Source organism: Mesoplodon mirus (genome assembly GCF_964341445.2).
Source record: "Mesoplodon mirus genome assembly, chromosome: 4".
NCBI classification, from domain to species: Eukaryota; Metazoa; Chordata; class Mammalia; order Artiodactyla; family Ziphiidae; genus Mesoplodon; species Mesoplodon mirus.
This window is the reverse complement of record NC_138979.1, coordinates 74,059,797-74,083,537: the sequence shown is the minus strand read 5'-3', so window position 1 is coordinate 74,083,537 and position 23,741 is coordinate 74,059,797. Positions and strand designations below refer to the sequence as shown.

The 23,741-nt window shown below is 49.1% G+C and overlaps 1 protein-coding gene across 5 annotated transcripts in view; it reads right to left on the bottom strand.

Annotated features, from left to right (window-relative positions):
* ADAMTS17 (ADAM metallopeptidase with thrombospondin type 1 motif 17) overlaps nt 1-23,741 on the bottom strand; it is a 351,667-nt gene that overhangs the window by 167,053 nt on the left and 160,873 nt on the right. For all 5 annotated transcript variants that reach the window (XM_082617115.1, XM_082617116.1, XM_082617117.1 and 2 more), the window contains one exon: nt 22,133-22,238. In XM_082617115.1, coding sequence (XP_082473241.1) covers nt 22,133-22,238 — 106 coding nt within the window. The remainder of the gene's footprint in view (nt 1-22,132; nt 22,239-23,741) is intronic.

Genomic DNA, 23,741 nt, shown 5'->3' with positions numbered 1-23,741 from the left:
AAGATGGCTAAAGCCTTCCAAAGAAGTGAATCTCGGGCTAACATAGACTACCCTCCAGATGTCAAGAAGGAACTTTCTGTGCACAACGGAAAGAAAACTGATGTGTAAATGGGGAGTGATCTCTCAGTTTCAGGGAAATCTATAGCTGCCAAGAATCCTCCGTAGCTGTCCCCTGTGGAGTGCTTCAGAAGGCCAAGGTCAAAGCTCCTGGTCCCTCTGGGGCCCACACAGCAGAGCTCTGCAGTGGGGTGGAGAAGGGCAAAGGGTGGCGACTCTTCCCCTTCCCCCACCATGTCCCGGGGGCGGGGTTACCTGTCTGCTCCTGCCCTCCTCATGAAGTCCCTGGTTCAGAAGAACATTCCTTTCCTAGTCCCCAAAGTACTTTGCATTTTAACACCATCAGCCTCAGCATATCCATCCAGAGGACGGCAGGTGTGTCGGGCATTGTGGTGGCAGATCGAGCAAAGAGGGGCAGAAATGACGTTGGTATCACCACCACGGGCTATGTGCATCTTAGGGGCGGGAATTCATACACTCATGCATCTGCTGAAGGCTGCTGCTCACTGAGGCTGGGAAGCCTCAGAGGATTTGGAGGGCTGGAGCACATACCCTAATCCCTTCTAATCATGCCCTCATTCATCCAGACTCTGCTATCTGTCACGGGCCAGGCACAGTGCTGAGCACTCGTGTGCCCACAGGACACATATCTAAGGTGCAGACCAAGGTGGGTCCCTCAACACAGATGCTGAAAGGCACACTAAGAGCAGGAAAAATATTGAGAGAGCAGGGGAACGAAATGTGATACACAACAGAGACCTCATACCCAAGAGTTGCGGGGGTGGCGTGGGGCGTGCCCCGGAGAGCAGAGAAATAGCATTTTCAGCATGCCGGGCAGTGCATGTTGCGTACGTCAACTCACTATTATCATCCCCACTTCACAGATGAGGGAACTGAGGCAGAGAGGTTGAGAAGCTCTCCCAAGGTCAAACAGCTGGTAATGGTCAAGCATAACTTGAGCCTGGGCAGACTATACTCCAAATCTCCACGCACGGCCTGGCTCTTTGAGGATGAAATCTGCCCCCAGACCCAAAGGAGGGCAAAGGATGGGAACAGCTAACCCCTGCAGGAGTGGCCGTCTTAGAGGCTGGGGGCCAGCAGGAGCCCTCAGGAGACCGTGAACGGCATGGAAAATTCCTCTTACGGTTAGCAGCGGAGAGCCTGCTTGAAAGCTTTCAGACCTGGAGGGGCTCAAGGTCTGCTCTCAGGGTACTGAGACTTCCAGCAAGACAGTGTGGAGAGGAGAGGGGCCTGCCGAGTATGCACATGGCTTCGGGGACCAGAGGTGCTGGGGAGCAGCCAAGAGCTTTTTCCTGGACCCAGCTTGGAGGAATCACACCTCTGTTCTCCGGGCACCAACCTGGAGCCCCTGTGACATTCAAGAAGGGGATTCAGACTTGGTCCCCATCTTCTTAGATGCCCCCCAGTTCCTTTATCTAAAGCACAACTCTGAGACATTACTCGCAACAGTCCTACCCTCCCACCTCCCATTTACACCTGAGGCTCGGAGGGTGAGGGTGGGAGAGGAAGACAGACGTACCTGGGTCCATGAGATGCTGGGTGGGCGCAGTGTGTTCTGGGAATAACGCCCAGAGTGTAGAGTCAGGGTTGGGAACCTCGAAATGCTCTGCAGTATTCACCCTGCCTCTCCTTTCTGGTACTTGAAAATTTTGCACATTAAAAACATATTGCCAAGAAATTGATGCTCAGGATATTAATTCCTTTTCTAGTTGAGACTCAGGCTCTAAAGAACCGCAGGAGTTGAGACGTTAAGGGCTCTTGAAACCCTTCTGTCTGCATCTGAGTGGAATCTGGAGCCCAGAGAGAGGTGACCACCCAACACCACACAGCCAGTGGCAGCAAGTTCTTCCTGGAACCAAGGGTCTCCCGCGTTCTGGTCTGAAATCAGATTTCTGGTCCACCTCACAGGTTCTGCCTTCGTCCAACCCAGACACCCTGTGAATGGGGACTGGACCTGGGTCTACAGGCTTGAGAAGACAGCAAATTGGGAATCATTCAAAGGTCATCTACAGACTGCAGGATGAAATTTGGTTTGGTTTTGAAAAACCTCACAGTCAGCCCTCAAAATGACCATCTTTTAGAAGCATTTACTTAAAAGAAATGCTCTAAATTCATTAGTTTTATATTGACCTTTTTCCCCCCAAAGAAACAAAAGGACAGTGAGTATTCGTTTCCTTTTTAACCACTGACATCTCTTAACTAGACAAGATTATTTTCAATTCCACCTAGACGTAGCAACTCTGATTGCTTAGAAGTGTAGATTTAATAAGCTTTCCACTCATAAACAATAACTGCCTGATTTCTCAGGGAGGGTTTTTCTCAGCCAATAGGAGAAGGCCTGGTGTGGAGTAGCTAAAATAACTGTATGGTAGAAATTCAGAGACAAAGGGGTATAAGTTGAAAACTGAGTCCCCCCTCCCACATAGTAGTTTCCTAGGCCCCCCGACATCCTCCCACCACCCCCAGCTGGAGGCAATCTCTGTCCCCAATCCTTCCAGGGGCTGGTGTTTTAATGGGTGTTGGAAACCAGCCCCCAGCACTTCCTACCCCTTCAAAGGCGTTGCAGAGGAGAGGATTAGTTGACTGCAGGGGGGACCTGCTGCTCAGAGAGAACCTGCAGCTTCTTAAACTTCAAAGACCCCTCAGGTACCCCAAAGGGCACAGGATGTCCCAGACAGCAGAAACCCTAAGGACAGCCTGTTTCCTGCTCCTAATGACCATCACTCCCTTCCTTCCCTGAAACCACACATATCAGGAGGGGCTTTAAGGCCTCATTACTTGGACTCTGCCTTTTCCTCTTTGACCAGGAAGTGGGGTGGGGTATGGTGGGGTGACGGGGTAGGGTGTGTACTCCATCTCTCCTCCCAGCCATGAAACACACGCCATGGGTCAGCAGGCTGAGGGGGTGCCGCCCCAAGTGACCCTGGCTCCAGACCCACAGCAGGTGCTTGCATGATGCCAACAGGACCCTACTACCCCAGTGCCTTTGCCTGCCCTCTACCTCTGTGTGGACACCCCTTCCCACTCTCCCTGCCGGCCAAAATCCTCTCCTTCCTGTAAGGCCCAGATTGCAGGTCACTTTCTTTCTGAGCAGCCTCGGCCCTTCCCAGCTAAGAGGGATCCCTCCCAAGCACATGGCCGTTCTCTCAGGGCGTCCCTGAGGGCAGGACTTGCCATTTTTTGCACCTCAACATCCCAGAAGCTCCCCGCAGCCTGGTCTAGCACCAGCCACACAGAAGGTGCTGATGAGTGTTCGTAAATTGATAGAACAGACTGACCAAAACCAAATCAGTTGGGTGGTATCTGGGAATTCCTCTTAAAAGGCTTCACCCCATGGCTCTATGGTCTCTGTGCCTATCATGCAGGTGGCGGGGAGAGCTGGTATCTTCACCTCATGGCAGAGCCCCGTGAGCCCTTCTCTAAGCAATAATATCACAAGCAAGCAACCACCCCTTCCATCGGAACAAAAGGGGCTCTGTTATCCCTTCGCCGATCTAAGGCAGGTTATGTCCTGCCTAATGAAACTTAACACTAGAGAGACAGGACAGAATTTCAAAGGCAAATTCTAGAATCTTAAGACTAAGAGGGACGTCGCTCAATTCCTATAAAGCACTGGTTCTCAAACATGGCCACACAGTGAGATCTCCTGGAGAGGAAACCCCAATGCCCGCTCTCACCACCAGAGGTTCTGATTTCATTGGTACGAGGCATGACCCTGAGTATCTGGATTTTTTTTTGCGGTACGCAGGCCTCCCACTGTTGTGGCCTCTCCCGTTGCGGAGCACAGGCTCCGGACGCGTAGGCTCAGTGGCCATGGCTCACGGGCCCAGCCGCTCCGCGGCATGTGGGATCTTCCCGGACCGGGGCACGAACCCGTGTCCCCTGCATCGGCAGGCAGACTCTCAACCACTGCGCCACCAGGGAAGCCCGAGTATCTGGATTTTTGAAAGCTCCCAGATGATTCTAAAGTCCATTAAAGTCTGAGAACTGCTGCTACAGTGTTGACCAGTGGTTCTCAGACTTCAGCGCCTGCTAGAAACCCGCAGTGGGCCTGTGAAAACTCAGAGGGCTGGGTTCTGCCCCAGAGTTTCTAATTCAGTAGGTTTAAGGAGTGGGAGTCAAGGGCAGGATGAGAATTTGCACTTTTATTAAGTTCCCTAGAGATGCTGAAGCTGCCTGTCCAAGGAGCACACCTGAGAGCCATTGCTAATGGTTTTACTAGTAACCGCCCCACCTTGGCTGCAGGTGAGAGTCACCTGGCAAACTTTGAAACACCAATACCTGGGGCTCACCACACACCAAGTAAATCAGGATTTCCGGGGGAGGGGACGGGCACCTGTATTTTACAGGGGTTTCCAGGGGTGTCTAATGACCCCCCTGGGCTAAGAACATTGCCTCTAGAAACAGGCCATCCTCAGGAAGGGCCAGCACCCAGCTCTTTCTTATTGCGAGCTGAGATGGGCCTTCATGCATGCACGACCCAGGCCCGCCTTCTGAGCGCTGATCAAGCCCCCTCCCTTCATAATGTGACAGAGTTCAAGTATTTGAGCTCACATTCTTGTCCCCCTTTGCTCTTCTCTCTTTCTACCCACAAATTTCAGGGAGAAGTCCAAGTTCATAAGAAATGGCAGGACTTCTCATCACGCTTTCAGCCAAGCAAACGGACAATCATTTCCTGGTTAGCCAAAGTCAAAATCCTGACGCTGTTCTTTATTTCTGCCCAGATTCCGAATTTGGGGGCAAAGCCAGGAAGGGCATTACTGTCGGTAGGTTCTGGACACACACAAAGTACATGGCCCAAGTGTTTCATCTACAAATTCTACCCTGATGGTGAATATTCTAAAGAACAAATTTTAGGAACAGTAACCACCTTGTTGCTAAATTATTAAATGCTAGTTTGTGTGACTCTCCGTGAAGTACCCTAGTTATTGAATATATGGACTCATGGTTTCTTTAACTCAAGGGTTTCTTTTTCAAATTTCCACAAAATTGAGACTTTGGGGGTTTTGTAACTGCTATTTGTTTCTCCCTTTATTTTTTTGAGGTTCTTCTTAAGCAATACTTTTTATCTTAAAAAAAAAATCTTCACTTCCCCTAGTGTAAATTATGGCTTCTTGCAGTAATCACTACTGCTTAACTGGCATTCAATTTACAGGATAAAAATATATTCTTTCGGCTGTCCAAATGACTGTGTACACAACTTGTCCTCAAACCCACTCTGAATTTTGGCTCAGAGCAACCATCATGTTAAGAGGATGGAATGTGGTTTCAAGCAATGCCAGAAGTATTGCATAAGCGATAATTGATATTTTTACTAGCGGCAACTTTGTAGTTGATAATGGGTTATTAAAACAGGAAAAGAGGCCCTCCCCACAGAATCCCATCTGAGATGTAAAAGGAAAAGGTGTCCCAGACAAAAAGCCTCTCAGTGTCAATAAAGGGTGGTTCCAGAGCCCCATATCTTCCAGAATGTGTGGCCCCAGGCAGAAAGCAGCAGAGGAGAAGCCCTCTTGTTGCAGCGTCTCCTCTGCCACAACCAGGGGAGCTAACGGCCCCTCCCCCGCTCCCCCTCTCCAGCCACAGGCCACCAAGCCCCGGTGGAACTCTATTGCACTTTTGGAGTGAAAAAGGAGCCCAAATAGCAAGGGTACCAAGTGCCCTGTCATCCTGTTCCTTTTAAAAAATAATCTTGATATTGGCCTTTATTTAAATGTCTGCTTTCGACTTGTGTTTACAGAAGAGATTAGTGTCAAATTTGGCAACCCTGACAGAACAGAGTCTAGCTGGTCTGAGCCGTGAGCTGTCAAAGGTGCAGCTGCCTGGCCTTGTCTCGGCCATTCCCACGACCAAAGGCTTTTCCTCCAGGTGAGACGTCAGGGTGATTTCACTGAAGGCGGCAGAAGGCTCATGTATGACAAATATCACAGGTTTATCCCTCCTCCATTTGGAGGTCTTCAAGAGAACACTAATTCTTTAGGGAAAGGAACTAGCACTCCAATCCTTAATGCATAAAAGGAGACTGAGGCCCGGGCGCCAGCGGACCTGCAGGGGATGAGGCGGGAACATGCACCACGCAGGATGGAGACTCGAGACCTCGGGGGTCACTTCACCCTTGGGTCACTTTTGCCCCTTGATTCTCAGCCTCGTGGGACCACCAGCTCCCTCTCAGCACTCACATCAGCACTGATTCCAGCTCCAGGGGCAACAATCACTGTATACGAGATTGGCGCCCCCAGAGGAGGGCAATGCTCCGGGGCAAGATTTCACACACTTGCCTTCTCCTCCTCACCCTCCAGCCCCAACAGATTCATTCTTGTCAAAGTCACAGGCATATAAATATTGTTCTCAGCCAAAGATTGTCTTTTTAGAGCACTAGAAAGAAGACAGCAAGGGCAGGGGTGAGAGAATAAGCGCTGAAGGCAGTGGAAACAGTGACAGGCTGACCTGCTATGATAAGTGTTCCCTGGAACAAGGCTGTACTGTCCTCCAACAGGATGATAGGACCAACCCCAGACAACAGCCTGCCCTGTGATTCACCTTCCAGGCCCTGCTGCCTGGGCCATGAGGTCAAAAAAAGGCAAACAGACCCACACAGGTATGGACCTTCTCTGCTTCCACACTGTGATTTCTTTCTGCGTCACCCTAAGTGTCCGTGAATGTCACATGCATTAGCGTTTCCAACAAGCCATATCTATGGCTGGTCAGGTCCCCGCGGCTGAGTGCCCACGTTCTCTCGCTCCCCATCTCCCCTGCTCCGTTGGCCATGGTTCCATATGGCACCATAACCCATCAGCACAGATGTGTCCAAACCATAAAGGACCCTCTCCAGGTGGGAGGAAGACAAATGTGAAAACTCAAAGACTACAGCGAGTGAAGGCTTCCCAAGGCCCACTCATCCCAGCCCGCTTCTGAAATAGGAGTGAGCTCTTGAGAAGCACGAAACACACCCAAATAACACCACCGTTTCCCTCCAATCTCCAAGTGCCTTTTCTCTTTCATTACAGGGAAGAGTCATGGAGATGGCACCAAACCAGAACCCGCTCGGGCTCCTTTTCAAAATGAGGTGAGTGTGCTGCCTAAGGATGAGGAAGCTCTGCATTTCCTGTGCTTCCAGAGTCATCAGACAGTAGCTGGTCCACAATAGGGAAGGAGACCTAATAATGGCAGTAAATAAAGAATAGCAGTCAGTATCGATGGTAAAATGAGGTGATGGATGCAAAGTGCTTCAAAGAGCGCACAGCGAGATGGAGGGCTCTGCTCCTGCAGCCGTAACAACGATGACCAGGAGGATGACAAATGCTCACATGAGTGAGGACAGGCCCTCAAACTTGGCTGTGTGTTCAAATCACCTAAGGAAGTTTAGAAAAATCTGGATGCTTGAATCCCACCTGCAGAAATCCTGATTTAATTGGTGTGAAGTGTGGCCTGGACACCTGCATTTCTAGAAGACCCTCAAGGCATTCTCTCTCTTAGACTTTTAATTTTGAAATAATTATAGATGCACAGGAAGCTGAAAAGAAAAATACAGGGGGGTTCTGTGCACCACCTGCCCAACCTCCCCCAACGGTAACACCTTGCGTAACTACACTGCAATATCAAAACCAGGGGGTGATCATTGGTACAACCCACAGTGCTTATTCAGATCTCACCAGTTACACATGCACTGTGTGTATGTGTGTGTGTGTGTAGTTCTAGGCAATTTTATCACACCTGCTGCTGCCTGTAACCATAATCACAACCACAATCAAGAAGTCGTGGCACTACCGCAAGACTACCCCTTTGTGGCCATACCCACCCTCTGCCCCATCCTTCAAACCCTAACAACCACTAATCTGTCTCCCATTTCTATGTTACATCATGAATGTTATATAAATGGAATCGGGCAGTATGCATCCTTTTGAGACTGGCTTTTTTCACTCAGTATCATTCCCTTGAAGTTCATTCAGGTGGCTGTGTGTGTCCATAATCTGTTCATTTTTTATTGCAGAGTAGTATTCCATGGTATGGATGTATCCATTTGTTTAACTATTCACCCACTGAAAGATATCTGGGTAGTTTCAAGCTTTTGGCTGTTATGACCAAAAGCTGCTATAAACATTCATGTCCAAGTCTCTGGGTAAAAATAAGTATTATTTCTCTGGGATAAATGCCCAGGAGTACAACCAGTGGGTCTTAGTTTTAAAAGGAACTGCCAAACTGTTTTCCAGAGTGGCCATGCCATTTTATTTCCCCACCAGCAGTGCATGAGCGACCTGGTTCCTCTGCATCCCGGCCCACGTTTGGCGTGATTGCTGGCTATCTTGGTGAGTGTTCCATTGGCACCTGAAAAGAATGCCATTGGGCCTCCTGTTCATTCCCTACTGGTGACATCTGTGGGGCAGAAGGCACTCCCATGGGTTGCCTGGTGTCGCCAGGCCACCTTGTGCCAGGAGGCGTATGGGAGGGAGAAGCTGCTGAGCCTGGGTTTCCTTGTGACACTGGGACAAGGGCAGGGAGGCACAGGCCTTCGCTGCTGCTGCAGCTGCAGCCAGCAGATTCGGTTGCCCACTGTGTCCTGGCTGTGGGACAGGAGCTGGGGTTCACTGCTGCAGTGGCCTGCAGGTCTGCCAGCCCAACACATCCTGTGTATGGAACGGGTGTAGCGGGCTCCCCATAAGGTCTCGGTGGGCTCTGCCTTTCCCAGTCCACCAGCCAAGAAGCAGGTTGTTCTTGGGGTTTATGTTTATATCTGTTGATGGTTCCAGGTCGCAGACCTCTAGGTACCAAGTCCAGGATACATGGGAGGTAAAAAGAAAGCCCTGGAACTCACCAGCCTGTCGTTCCTCAGGTGCTAAGGTCCCCAGCCAACCTGGCTTCTTCTTTCCAGCTTTCATAGCCCTTTTGTTATTGTCTGTTGAATCATTCCCAAGGTATTTGGTTGCATTTAAAGGAGAGGAGCAGGGAAAAGTCGAGTCTACACCAGCTCATTCCAGTACCAAAGCCAGCACTGGCTCCTTGAATCCTCTTATGCTCTTATCCTCTTATCCATCATGCTATGATGGAGGGAAAGTCAGTGTGCCCATTATACAGATGCGGAAGCTGGGGGCACAGGGAGATTAAGTGATTTGCTTAACCTGCAGCAAAGCTGCCTTCAGGCTTTACTCCCTGAGGACCTCCATTAAAGCTGTAGGCCTGGGCTGCACATTTGGGCAGAACCTTGGAGGCCTGTGCCCTAGGGGACAGCATAGGCCCTGCCTTTCCCATGTGCCCCTTGACAGTCGCTGGCTGCACAGATGCCAGAGTACATGCTCTCCAGCAGAGTTCCTCCCTCTCTGGACTGTCGCCACCTTCTCTCCATCCACCACCAGACCAGGCCTCCCTAAGCCCCCTGTCACAGTCACTTCCTGCAGAGGACCTGCATCCTGTCCCGCTGTGTCTCTGGCTCCCCCCGCCCCACTCGTCCCTCCTCCACCGTCTCATGCTGATGCAGCTCCTCTAAATGCAGACCCCTCCCTCAGTACCCATTCTCCCACTTCTGCCTCCTCTCCAAGGACTCTCAACATGGCCCTTTTATGGGGTTGACTGCCCTGTTGACTGCTCCACAACAAATAGCCTGTTACATATGATCCTACTTCCAAATGCACCATAACTTTATATTATGATAATCCTGGTTCCATCACCTATAAGCTCCAGGGCTGTGGTGAGTTGCTTAACCTCTCTGTGCCTCAGTTTCCTTACATGTAAAATGGGGAGAATGACAGTACTTACCCCACCGGATGGTAGGGAGGACTGAATGAACTAATGGCTGTAAAACACGGAAAACAAGCTTGTATAATAAACCTATGAAATGGACTACTGTTCAATGGGGGTGTATCTGTGCTGCCAGCTTTGCCTTGGGGTCTGGGCACTACCCAGATCCCAGTCTATTTTGTCCTTTATGTTGTGCAGGGGTCACAGGATCAACAAGAGGAGGGTTTGATGTGAGTTCAGAGATCAGCTCAACCCTCTTCATCCTCCAAGAATCTTTCCTTCAACGCCCAGGCTGCAAGGAACTAGCTCTGTGCAAATACCCTGGAGTGAGGAAATCAACACTACCTTGCGTGTTTCCAGAGAGCTCAAATTTTATGAACTTTCTTCTCTACTAATAATCATGCTTTGAGTAAGGTTCAAGTTACAAGTTCAAATAACTGCAGCAGTATCCAGCCCACAGTCCCCCATATTTCCCATGAGGAGTGTTAAGTGTTTTGCAGAAACCTTGGTGAAATTTGCATTTTACATTCTCTGCCTCTGTATGACCTATTGGGGATGACTTGTCAGTAGATTCTCGACTGACTTCTAGGATTGCCTCTTTTAATTCTGAGCACTCACAAATTGTTTGATAAGCTAATCTGGAATCCTTCCAATGAACAATATTAATATCCTAAATCTAAACTGTATGCCATTTGTCTCATTTCCCTCTTGCATGACAGCATTTACCTATTTTAGTCTTTAGCACCCCCTGCTTTACCTCATTGCTCCTCCACGGTTATCAAAGCTGTTGGTGCTCTCAGTTGCAAACAAAGCTCTCTCAGTCTGGGCCTAGAGAGCCCAAATCATGTGAAGCACCTGGTTGATCTCTCATCACCTCCTCTATTATCTGGGTCTTCAGTTCCTACTGGTACAAGGTGTAGTGTACGACCTCTAAAGGGGTGCATGAAAACTGGGTGGGACTTGCTGGGCAGTCCAGTCATGATGAGTGTGCCCAGTGATAAAGGCAACTAAGTTACCAAAGCCAGCATCCCTCAGGTCTGGCTCTTCAAAACACAACGTGACCTTGGCTTTCAAAAGGGGTATCTTTACAACCCTCTGCAAGTTTGAAAGTAGGATCACTTTGGGGGGCTCTTTAACTTTCTTTCCAGTTTGGTAACCAGCCCTCATAGTTTTCTTTCCTGAGCCATTTTTCACAAGAAAATGAATTTTGTAATCACCATGCAGGAGTTGTTATATACACAACAAGGACCAGAGAATAAGAAGTTCTGAAGACCAATGCCAGGCAATCGCCAGGCTTAAGCCCCCAGGGCAGACAGGCTTCTAGGCCCAACTGATTCAATTTCATGTTGCAGCCAGAAGTGACCAGGGTCCTGGACTTCAGGGCTCACTCTAAACTCTCATATTCCAGAAGTTTCCACATAACATTTGGGGGCTGCACTTGTCTTCCAGACCTTGGGTAATATCAGCAAATGTGGAAAGAGAAAACAACGTCTTTGATAGTAGATACAAAAACAATCAAAAGGCTGACTTGCCTGCTGTGTAATTCTACCAACGGGGCAACCCTGGGATGGACTCTGCACATGCAGGTCACTGGCAGCGAGGCTGGCAAGAAGTCGCCTTTAGGAAAAGCACAGACACTCACACATCGGCTTCTGCCTCCAAACTGAGAATAAAAACTGAAAGGGAGACTGGAGGGGGCAAGACAGGAATGACAGGATTTCAAGGCCTTGGGCCAAGGACCTCAGCTGCCCTTTGGGGATGTCAAAGACGACCACTTTGGGGGCTTTTCAGGAGTGTTTGACATTTTTGTTCAGTGTTTCAGTCCTGTTACTTCCTTCCATCTTTTTCATGAAACCCCCCATCTCACACGCAAACCAAATTCTGCTTGACCAGCGTGTTCCTGGACAGGTCTGTCGATAGCCATGAGTTTGACCTTCTGGAATTTAGCCAAAAATTTACCAGATTTTATGATACATCAAGTTAAATGTTTAGATTAGAGTGGGGTCTCTTTTAACAAGTAGTTTGTACCAACCATGACTACAAGGAAAGCTGATCTCCAAGCTATAGAGGAAGCTGAATGGAAACACAGCATTGGCTCTGGAAGCCCACTAAAGACTAGTCAGAGGCTGCTGGCACTGTATGGGTGGTAAATGAAGCACGGGTGAAAAGGGACCACAGAAAAGATTCCAAAGTCACGGCAAGAAAGCTATTCTAAAAACTCCCCCATAGACCAAAATCTTAAAAATGAAGAAAAAATAAGGTTTTTCCCTTCAACTCCATATATACAAATCTATGTTTATATGTGTACACACGCGCACACACACACAGGTACAATATATAGCTAGAAGCGAACACTGCACTAAGATGGGGCCGGCGGAAAGGGCTACCACTTCGACGTGCTTTAACCATTCTTCTCAAAGTATCACGTGTACAGGAATCACCCAGCTGGGCTCGGACCCTGCATTTCTAACAGGCTCCCAGGTGACAAGATGCTGCTGGTCCTGGGACTGCCCTCTGAAGAGCAAGGTGCTGGTGCAGTTGTAGTTAGTTTGTTTTTCCAGTCTGTCCCTGGTGCAGCTCCACACATGGGGCTGCCTCACCCTTCGCCAGATTCTGAATGGGGCATGGGATGAGGGAGTTCCAGGTGATAACTGTCAAGTCAGTAAGAACAGTTCAGGTTGGGGTGGCTGGAGGGGGGAACAGGGAAGGAGAGGGGTTCTGGGAGCTTGCTCTGCTGAGTAAGCCAAGCTCTACATGGAGCAGGCAGCCAGCAGCAAGCCAACCGCCTTTTTCTTCATGGTAGCTCTCTCCTGCTGCCGGAGCAGTTTCTGCCCCTCCTTGGTGACGGCAGAGCACAGGCCACAAAGATGCACAGGCCCTTAGTTAATCCTGGTGCCCCCCCACCACAGAGCCACCAACGTGGCCAACCACAGGTTTGTTAGGTGTCATTTACCCAGTAAGCACGTGCTCCTGCCTGGAAGGCTCCTCTGACCAGAAACCAATCAGCATGTGCCTTGCGGTTATCGGTAGGCCACCTGTCATTTGGTCCTCAGTGTGTCTGAAGCTGTCCCGTGGCAGGGGTCCTATTGGACCCACCAGGTCGTTGGTCTGAGTTTGACTTGGAGATCCACTGCTGTTTCTCTGCCCGCTTCTCTTTAACAACTTACCTGGTTATAAGCTAGCTAAACTATGGCCCTGGTGTAGGCGCAGGTTCACCCCCCTGCCCAAGTAACACTTCAGCCCCCACATCATGGAGCCCAGCTTCTCCAGTGGCTGCCAGCCCTGCGCTAGCATCAGCCTCTCCGGGGACTTTGGCGACCCCAAGATTTGTCCCAGCTCAGTTCAGAACTGACCAAGCCATCTTCTTCTCATTCTCTCTTTGCTCTAGATAATAGTGTCAGTGAATCACCAGACTCACTTCACACCTGACCCTTCAACACCACAGAAGCGCAGCTGTGGTTAACAAGATGACGCCTTTGTCATGCTTCCAGTGACTCTTGGGGAAACTTAACAACCTCCCACATTCTATATCCATCTACTTATTTATGTTTTCTCCAAGAGAGGCCATTCCCAGATCCTCACGCAGGCCCCTGGCAACTACGCAGGCCCCTGTGCTCTGTTTTGATGTCAGGAACAAAGTACATGATTTCATGGCTCCCGCAGACCCCTCCAGCCCCTCTGCTGGTCCTGTCTGCCACCACCATCAACTGGCAAGACTACCACCTCCAGGCAAAGTGGGAGCACGCTCTCTGTGCCTAAAAATGGATTAGGAGAGGAGGGCTCTTTCCCAGAATGTGCCATTGACTGGGCTGGTGGCAAATTTCCCAGGGACTCAGAGATGTGCAACTGCCCTCAGGTCTTTGGAATTTTCCACCAGCAGTGGGCAGTGGATGAATAAGGATTTCAGGCATGAAACCAAATACCTTGGGAGAATGTGGGCATGTGTAAGCCACAACAAAATACCATAAACTGGGTGGCTTATCAACAATAGAAATTTATTTCTCACAGTTGTAGAGGCTGGAAGTCCAAGATCAAGGTGCCAGCACAGTGGGGTTCTAGTGAAGGCCCTTTCCTGGGTTGCAGAGGCTGCTTTCTCGTTGTTTCCTCATATGGCCAAAAGACAGCTAGTTAGCTCTCTAACCTCTTCTTACAAGGGCACCAATCCCATTCATGAGGGCTCCACCCTCTTGAGCTAATTACTGCTCAAAGGCCCCACCTCCACGTACCATCACTCTGGGGATTAGATTTCAACATATGAATTGTGGGGGACACAAACATTCCATCTATAACAGAGCACTCCATCTGTGGAGAAATTTGCATCTTACCACACCTCTGCCACCTCCCACAGTACTTACAAAACCCCAGTCATGTAAGCAAAAACTGTCTTTCCCAGTAAGGGTAAATCCAGTTACCAGAAGAGCCACATGGGGAGGGCTTGGCCTCAGCACGAGATCAGTTCAGTTGTATAAAAGGCACCACGCCACAGGAAAGGGAGGCCGTCTGCAAAATGAGGCTGAGATGACTTTGGACATCCCTTCCAGCTCTGAGAACCAGGAGAAAAGCCACTTACAAGGAGCTGCCAGAAGCTCCGGTAATCTAACGAGAAAACTGGATCTCGTCTAATTCCTGGAATAGTCTGTAATGTAAAGAAGTTCTGAGGGGATTTCAAAATTTGGTTCTTCAGCCAAACTCAATTCACATACCCCCTCATCCCCAATCCCCGCTCCCGCCCCACCATCTCCTCAAACACCATCTCGAATGACATCATTTCAGGTAAGGAAATCCATCAATAATTAAGGGCAAAGAATTACTGGGGTAGAGACAAACATCCACACAGCTTGTGTAACCTTTCCTATCACAGTAATAAAACTCTGGGAGCAGCAGACATCCCAGATCCATCTGGATTTCCCATCACGGTGATAACATCCAGCCAATAGCTGCTTGGACTGGCCACTCAGAATGCAGGTGGGAACACATCTGTCTGCCTGCTGAAGAGCTTTTAATGGTTTTCCCTTTGTTTGTCTTCCCTCCCAGGCCTGGCCTGGGCAGATTTGGGAAGACTGTGGTCAAGGTACTCTTAAGAACAGTGGCTCTGGGCTTTCCAGTCAAATGGAGGAAGTGTTCTCTCTTCACATTCAATGTGAGTCAGGGGTAAGACTCCAAAGGAAATCACGATAATTTCCCTGCAACTCTTCTTAATGCTGGGCAATGAGAAATCGCTCCCTAAGGCAGAGAAGCCATTTAAACAGGGCCACCAGTGACAAAGTTCCCTGCTGTTCTGGACACTGCATCTCCCATTCAGAATCATTCAGCTGGGAGGGACCAGAAGGAAATTCTGCTTTTATTTGTCTGGGGTCGGGGCGGGGGGTGGAGAAAGGAGGAGAAAAAGGAAAGGCATAGCTCTTAGGAAGGACTCATTCAGGGCAACACGGAGCAGGGCTAAGAGATGCTGTGCCAGGTGCAGGCTCCACTGCGGCCACCCCGCAATCCTCCAGAAGTCACAAGTCATTCTAGCTCATCTAAGACTGGAGAAGGAGGGTGGCTTGTAAATTAATGTCAAAGACCTTACAATTTTCAGCAGCACATTTTTAAAAATAATAAGGAAAGTAAACGAGGCCTGGGTGTTTGATACAACTCTGGAATCTGGATAAGGCGGCCGAGCCAGGGATGCTCACACACCTAGGAAATGGCACTCAGAAATCACTCCAAGCACCTCCGCGTGAAACCCAAGAGCCCTAAACACCACTGGCACCACCATTAAGCTTCTTTCTGGGAGGGGGGCCTGCAGGAGGCCTTAGCAGTTGAGTAGGGATGGAGGGTAAGACCCAGAGAGCCAGAGAGGAGTTCATCTGAAAACCCAGTGTGGGACTTGCTTGCCCTAGAAGCAGCCCTTCCCGTACCTCCTGGGCTGGAAGGGTCCACCCTTTCTGTTCTGCGAGAAAGGTTGACCCATACGTGAACACAACTGCCCTAATTCCAAACTAGAACAAAAGCACCCTTGCCCTCCTCCTGGGATTTCTAACCGGTTATGACATTTGCAGAAATCCTCTCTCCACGGCACCTTCCTTATAAGGCCAGCCCATCTGATGTCTGTGCTGTGCCCGCCGGGTTACGCGACCAGGCAGAGGACTCGGCAGACTGCCCGGCCGTCCTTGAGGGCTACCTACCTGCTCACACCCTGCCCATGTGCACACCGTGTTCCCTTGTACCATACCGGGCAGCTCATCCTTAACACAGATCACAGACAAATACTTCCCCTCTTCACAAATCTAGGTAATGGCTTTCCTTACTTCCTGTTCTGGGATTGAGACAATTCCTTTCAGTTTGAATTGTGTTGACTCCAGTTACGAGAACATTTCCCCCAGAACAGCTGTCCCCTCCCTTTTCCTCCACTCCCCAGACACCTGCCCACCCTCTGCCCATAAGCCACGATCCCCAGGAACAGGACTCTGTCCATGTTCCATGCTGCACCCCAGGCGCACGTGTTCCCAGGCACACTTCAAGAGGACATCTTTCCCACATCCACTGCCCTGAACTCATTTGCACAGCATCACATTCTAGACGGAAACATCCGGAGTGCCTGGATCTAGCTTTTGATGGGTATCTTTATTGGGGGATACCAAGCTTCACCTGTGACCTGCCTGGACCAGGGATCCTACTTGTTACTTCAGGGCACGAGGTGGCCACCTACCTGCCCTCTGTCCTCATAGGACTGAGCAGGAGGACAGAGTCCCTCCTCCAAGTGACATCAGCCAGGGCAGTGCTTCCACAATGGTGGGCTTGGTTCCAGGACGCGAGGGGCGTTTGTGTGGGTCTGAGAACCCAGCTGTGCACCACACACTGTTGCAACTGGGTCTGTCTATGTCTGCAGGTGCACAAGTGTCACCAAACACAGTTCCTGGTTGCCAGGGCATCTGTATCGTTAAACCCCAGCCCCATGTTTCTCTCCACTTGGAAGCGTCTATGTACTCGGTACCTCAGCCCCCTGTGGGCCCTGCCTGTCCCCCTCCTTCTGTTCCTCCCCTTCCATTTCCAGGTCTCCCAGGAGGTGTCAGGTGAGAGATGACAGGACTACGCTTGCCTGTGGTGGCAACTTTCAGGAAGGCTGGGCCTTTCCTCACTTGACTCACCAGCCGTGAGCATATCTGCCTGGTACAGCTGCAAGAAGCACGGAATTCAGAGTGACCTAGAGAGGGGCGAGCTGGAGCCAGGAGAGCAGGATCGTATCTAGCAACACAGCTCAACCCTGAGGGTGGCCTGGAGGGACAGGGTCTGGGAGCAAGAGATGGAAGCAGGAAGGTGGATGAGGCCGAAAGCAACAATAAAAGGTCTAGACCTCATGCTGGTGGCAGCTCCACCCTGACTGCACCTGGCATCTCCTGGAGAGCTTCCGAGGTGCTCCCTCCCCCAGAGGAGGTGGTTTAACTCATCAGGCTGAGGCTTGGCCACAGGCACTTCCAAGTGCCTCAGAGGCTCCTCTCCTGAGGCTGGGCCCAGATGTCACATCTGCTGGGTTCCCAAGCTTCCATGAAGACATCATTTTTCAGAGGCCACAGGCAAAGCCAGCTGACCAGAGAAGAGGTAAATTCCAGAATGGAAAGACCCAAGAAAGGGCATATGGAAGTCAGGAAAAACCCCAGGAAGAGCAGGTGGGGAGAGGCGCAGCCCCCGTACAGGTAGTAAGGGCCTGAACATGGGGCGTGGCTCTGGGGCCTGTCTGGAGCTGGAGAGGTCACATGGTTTGGACTGACTCTCAAGGCAGGTGTTGATCTGGCTCAGGCTTATCTAACAGAGCCTCCTAAATCCGACAGAAGCAGAGATTTATTTTCTGCAAGGGAAAGCTCTTTGTTTTTCTGAGTGGGTGGCCGAGTATGCATTAAGTGGAGTCCCTCCCCTCTCTTCCCACCCCACCTGGAAGCCCTGTGTTTAGACACCTCCCAGGCACTGTCTTACCTGATTGAGAAGCACACGGGGTTTCCCCAGGCACCAACCAGTTGAGACTTGGTTCTGTGCCCTCCTGGCCTCCAACTGCACTAGGGAGAGCTCTTGTCAATCAAATGTCTCCCCTGGGCCTTATCATGCTGTATTAGACCTACTTTCCCCAAAGCAAAAGGAACTCTAACCAATTTTCATAGAACCATTTACTTTCTTTCTTACACTATAAAAATTCCAAATCATAGCAAACAATATCCTCTAAAAACAATATCCTCTAAAAATCCAATAGACGTATTAGGCACAATCACTTTAATGCTATACTAACGTCACTACCTAATCTCTCCTTGATCATTAGGGTGTCACTTGATTTTGTTTTTTATTTTTCTCATGGGCAGTCAGCATGGACCTGAGCTTCTGAGGAGAGTTCTTCCCATGAGCAATCAGGGTTGAGTTTGCCTGAGAAAAATGAATGCTTCGAGCTCTCCCCCTTTCTCTCTAAAATCAAATAGTGATAAACATCTTGGACACTGAGGTCCACCACAAGGCATCCTGGTTTCTTGAGGGAAAAAACCTGGGCAGAGTTGGGCCAGCTGGGCTGTTTCCCCTATGTCACTGATTCCATCATAACCAACAACAGCAGCAACTACGGCCCTCTAAAGTGAAAGAGGTCCATCGAAGACATCTTCTCATGCTCAGGACCATCGCTTTCTCATGGTCACTGTGGGATGAAGAAAGGCACAAAAACAGCCTCATTTTCTGCTGGGTTTCCCAAGCTACCACAACAAGACAGGGAGACAGGTGCCTTCCAAAGCTCACAGTAGGTGAACCAAAAGGTGGGGGGCAGCTGCCTACGTGGCAGCCTTTCATGGGCAAGAAGGTAACTAAGGTCATAGGTGCTCATTTAAAAACCCCAAAGCTGCTGTCAGCAAGGCTGCCCCACAGACCCAGCTTATCCTTCAGGCAGGAACACAGAACAGCCCCTTCCCAGGGTCTCCTCCACGACTGCCATTGGGAATTGCAAATCCTTCAGTTCCTGTCTAAAGCCAGGGCTGGAGTCTTTTCTACCCTACTTCTTTATCAGGGTAGATCATCAGAAAACTGCCAGTCTCACCCACAGTACTTGAGTTTCCTAGGGAAACCCCTGTTGAGGACACACTGGCTTTCTTCAGCCAGCTGTACCATGCCATTTTTTGCCCTCTCTGCCTAGGCTGCTGACAAACTGAAAGTACCTTGGTTTTTGGATATATAACAAGCTCTCTTCTTTATTACCTATATTTTGTAATTTGGATCCTTATTTTAATGGCCCTGTTGCATGGGTATATTATCATACAAGTGATCCCAAATCATTTTAGGTAGAGACTAGAAAACTTTTTAAAGTAATACTAGTTTCCTAATCTATAAAGTAAAAGCTAAAAAATACCTGCCTCACAGGACTGATTCAATAATACAATGAATGCACAGTATCTAACATAGTACCTGGTACATAGCAGGTGCTCAGTAAATGAGATCTGATTTGACTTAAACGTCATTACTTTATTGTTAACCTACGTCCAAAGCAGCATTATTGATGTTACCATGGGAAGAGTTTTTCATTTAATTTATAATTTAGAACTTATTTTACTGCAAATTGGATTGGAGCCAGTTCACAGCACCAAATAAATTATTTTTGAACTACAATATTTGAAATAAAACCATGCATACAAACAGATGCTAGAAAGAGGGAGAAAAATTCCAGTACTACAATGAGTTAAATGTTAAAAATGAGCCTTACACTTAGCTTTGTGTTTTCTGAAAGCCAGAGCAAAAATGAAATCACGTTACCTTACGCAACTCTCATCATCTGATAAACGGCATGTGTAGCTCCTACGGAAAGTGACTTTTTCTCCTAACATGGGGATCTGAGGTAAGTGCTCACACTGCTCCTCACAGGAGGTTTATTGAGTACGGAGCAGAAGGGCTGCACCCATGCATGCCCACGTGCAAAGGCACACACACACACCCTTCAAAAGAGATCTTTACTTTTCACTATTAATTGGTTAGGGACTGGAGGGTGAGCTCTCTGGGGATTTTCCAGGGTTACACAGAGGGGTGTTGTTTATTGTTTTCTAAAACTTTCACCAAGAAATTTTGTTGGAGAGCATGGACCAGTGGCTCAGGTCCACAGAGAATACCATCCATCCTATCTCAGTTCACACACACTTAAGAAATGTGGAGTTAAATTACTCCTCCCTATTCCAAAATATAGACAGTTTCCAGGTTCGCATCTGTGAAGGAGCCTGGCCAGTGGCTTTCCTGAGACTGCAGGCTGGCCTCTACCTTCCCAAGCCTCCGCACAGCCTCTCTGGCTGCTCTGAGCCGGGTGACCAGAGGGGTCTGTGGATAGGGAGACTGTGGCTTCATCCTTGAGGGATCTGCTTCCCAACGCTTTCGAATAATCAGAGATGAGAGACTTCTCTGGGAAAACCATAATTGCCCAACTAGGGGCAGGACCAAATGCTATCAGGATTTATTGGCTTTGATTAACAATACGGTGTTTGTTTTTGCAGGTAATTATAGAGTTCAGTAGCAAGCTATAAAGAGTCCTCCAAGAAATTCTAAACAGACTGTAGCTAAAGGCTACTTGTATATGACTGAATCTAATCATTCATCTGCAGACCTCCCGTGTTAAGATGCCAGTGTTTGATCCAGCACAACTGCACAGATCAGGGAGGAACGGCGCTCTGTGTTCTTAATGCCCAAGGAGAAAAGGCAGCCCCTGTGTGCTCACATGCGGAGGTGACTACTGCCATGGGATGCAGCAGTTCACATAAATATACCTCTTCAAAGGTCCACACACCCTGCGCGTTGGGAAATCTTTTGACAACTCTGCATTCTCACAACTGTTAGGGAGTTGATTCCACTGTACTAAGTTGGGCTGGGTGGGGCATTTGATAGTGAGAAGATGTTTGCCAAAGCCATACTCATTTGTACTTTTCTTTCAGCAACCACTATTGGGTGGGGTTTTCTAGTTGTTTTTTTTTTGTTATTGTTTTTTTTTTAACAAATCTGAGATATGAATACAAATTTGATTACAAATAATTAAAAAAATTATTTTCTAGTAGTGTAGGCAAACTAGTATGGGCAAAGTGTTGTCACCAATATTTCTGAAATACTGTCAAGATGAAATAAATGTGTAGGTAGAGATAACTACTTATCTTGCTTCTCTTGGCCAATAACATGTTATTTTCCCCTTAGTCCCAGGAAATACACGTAAGATTATTTTCATTCTCTGTACTCACATCATGATACCCAACAGGTACAGAAAAGTCAACAACAAACCCATCTACAGGAGTGAAAAAAATTAAAATGGGACCAGATAAACAAAGCAAGGTAAAAACATCAAGCCACAGATATGGCTAATACTAGGGGAAAACAACTGCTTTTGTACTCCTTATTCATTGCCTCTACTCTTGCAGAAGCTTGAGTTCACCTTTAGGGTTCCAGGCATCTTACTATCTCGGGCACTGGGAAAACTTTACAATATATATTTTTCCCCGAGAACTAGATTTCCATTTAATTTTGTTCTCTTCGGTCCAATATAAATTTTTCCATTGTTTTGCATGCTTTGGCCTCCTCAATTTATTTATTTAAAGTTCTTAAGCAGTCATATCACAATGTTTCCTTCAGAGAAACATAAAACAGACACCTACTCCAGGAGAAAGAGTAAACCCTCGGGCCACAGATTGAGAGTCAGCTGGTTTTCTGCCCCCTGAGACTTCCTGCAGGTGATCTCAGCCTTGGGCCAGCCATTCAACCCCTCGGACCTTCTTTTTCCTCACCTAAAAAAACCAGGAGGCTGCCTCGGATTCCCTCCACATCATCTTTGGGCTCTAAGGCTCTGTGGTTCTTTCCTCCTCAAGGGAAGAACTTCCATGTGCAAAGGCAATAGCTGATGATTCTTTAAACTAAGACACTGACATTCTACCTTCAGAAAGTTGGACTTTGTTTGAAACTGGCTGAAAAAAAACAACCACCCAGAAATTCAATAGCACAAAGATAAATCCCATTATTTGAACAGCATATTTAGAGTGAATCAAGATCATGGTGGTCCGGGAAAGGGGATACAACTCACTACAACACTGAGAAAATCTCTTCCCTTTACAGCATGTGCTTTAAGAACAGACTTAAAGCAAACATCAAATAAGCACTTCCACTCTCAGAGACAGTCTGTTCTGTGATCTCTTGGGTTCCCTGAAGGGTTGGGACCCAGGCTTGCTGGCCTAGGTCCTTACTCTAGAGGAAGTAAAGGCATTCAGCAGCACTGTTTTAGAACTTCCAGAATCTGAGTGAAAAAAATATGTATTCAGAAAAGCATTTAAAGAGGCAGAACAATCCAGAGTCTGATACTTACTTGTGGCCCAGCTCATGAGCGATGGTAAAGGCCAAATTGAGGCCATTGTCTTCGGCAAGCACACATTTCCTCTTAGCACTGCACACACCTCCTAAGTAAGCAATTCCTGCAGCAGAGACACAAAACACATCCTCTTCAGAATGTGCGAGGCCCTGACCTCGCAGGGCAAATCCACATGGTCAACATCACACATCATCAAGAGGGGCAAACGGGGGCGAGGATGACCATGGGACTGGACCTGTCATTCCAGAGCTCATATGGAGACTGGCTGGTGTGTGATGCTTTCGTATTCGCCTATTAATAATAATAATAATAATAGTATTAACAACCACAAACATCTCTCAAACATTTAACATACGTCAGGCAACGTGCTGAGTGGTTTACATAGATTATCTAATGAAGTCCTCGTTACCCGGGATGGAGGCAACAGAAAAACTGGGGTTCAGAGAGAAAAGGTAACTTTCCCAAGGTCACCTGGACTGGCACCTCGTGCTGGGATGCTGAGCCAGACCTGTCCAAATTCAGCATCCAGGGCTGGGACCAGGTGAGGCCAAAAAGTCGAGGCACCCAGTGCACAAGGTTCAAGGAGGGTCTCCCTCTCAGGAGCCGACCCTGAGAAGGATGGAGGGCCTCCTCAAATTTCACATCCTGGGCACCTCCTTCTCTCACCCAGTCCCGGCCTTATTAGGGTTAATGCTCTCAGGGGGTGAGCTCGGATCGGGACCGGGACTCACAGAGAGCAGGCCACGGAAGGTGCAGAATGTTCAGAAAAATGTTTCAGGAGCCCTGAGGAGGACGAGACCGGGGCCCAGGAGCAACGAAAGACGCTGGAAGAGTACGGGCCTGGAAGCCATTCGGGAGGATGGGTCCCACGGCCCAACTCCCTCAACTCTGCACAAACATGACGGGGCCCAAGGACCTTCCCTGAGACGGGAAGATGAAGGCAACCAGGGGTGGGTACCAGACTCAGGAAAATGGTGTGAGCAAGGGGGCTGGGTACAGAGGACAGGAGGCTGCCAGCCTCTGGTGGACGATGGCAGTGCTCCAGGGGAGAGAGATTATTACGGCAGAGAGGCGCGTGTGAACAGGATGGGGGCCTTGGACGGACCAGGCACAGCTGAAGAACGCTGGGCATCAGCTGTGCACAGGCCACACGTCTCCAGGCTGACACTCCAGGGCTGATACTGCCCACGGCAGCCCTCCACACTCCCTCTTAGCTCTGCACCCAGGAAGGATATCACCACGACCCCATCCAGGAACCCCCAGGACATATCTCAACAAAAGCCGGAGTCCATGGACCCTGAAGGGCTTGGGATGGAACTTGAGTACTGGTGGCGTCTGACTCCTCACTATACCCTGTGAAATGAATGAGTGGCTGGTGGCACAGGGGGCCATATGCCTGAGCAGGCTCAGTGCTGCCCTCGCTGTGAGCTCACAAGGGGTGTGGGGAGGGCAGTGGCTCTGCTGGCCCGGCAGCCAGGTGTGCACTGGCTATTGGTGCCTGGTGACCAGGTGGATAGGGACTCTGCCCGCCAGCCCTGTGCCTTGGAAGGGCTGTGGCCACCCGAGTGAGGGCACCTGTTCTCCACCAAGAGACACTACCCACTGC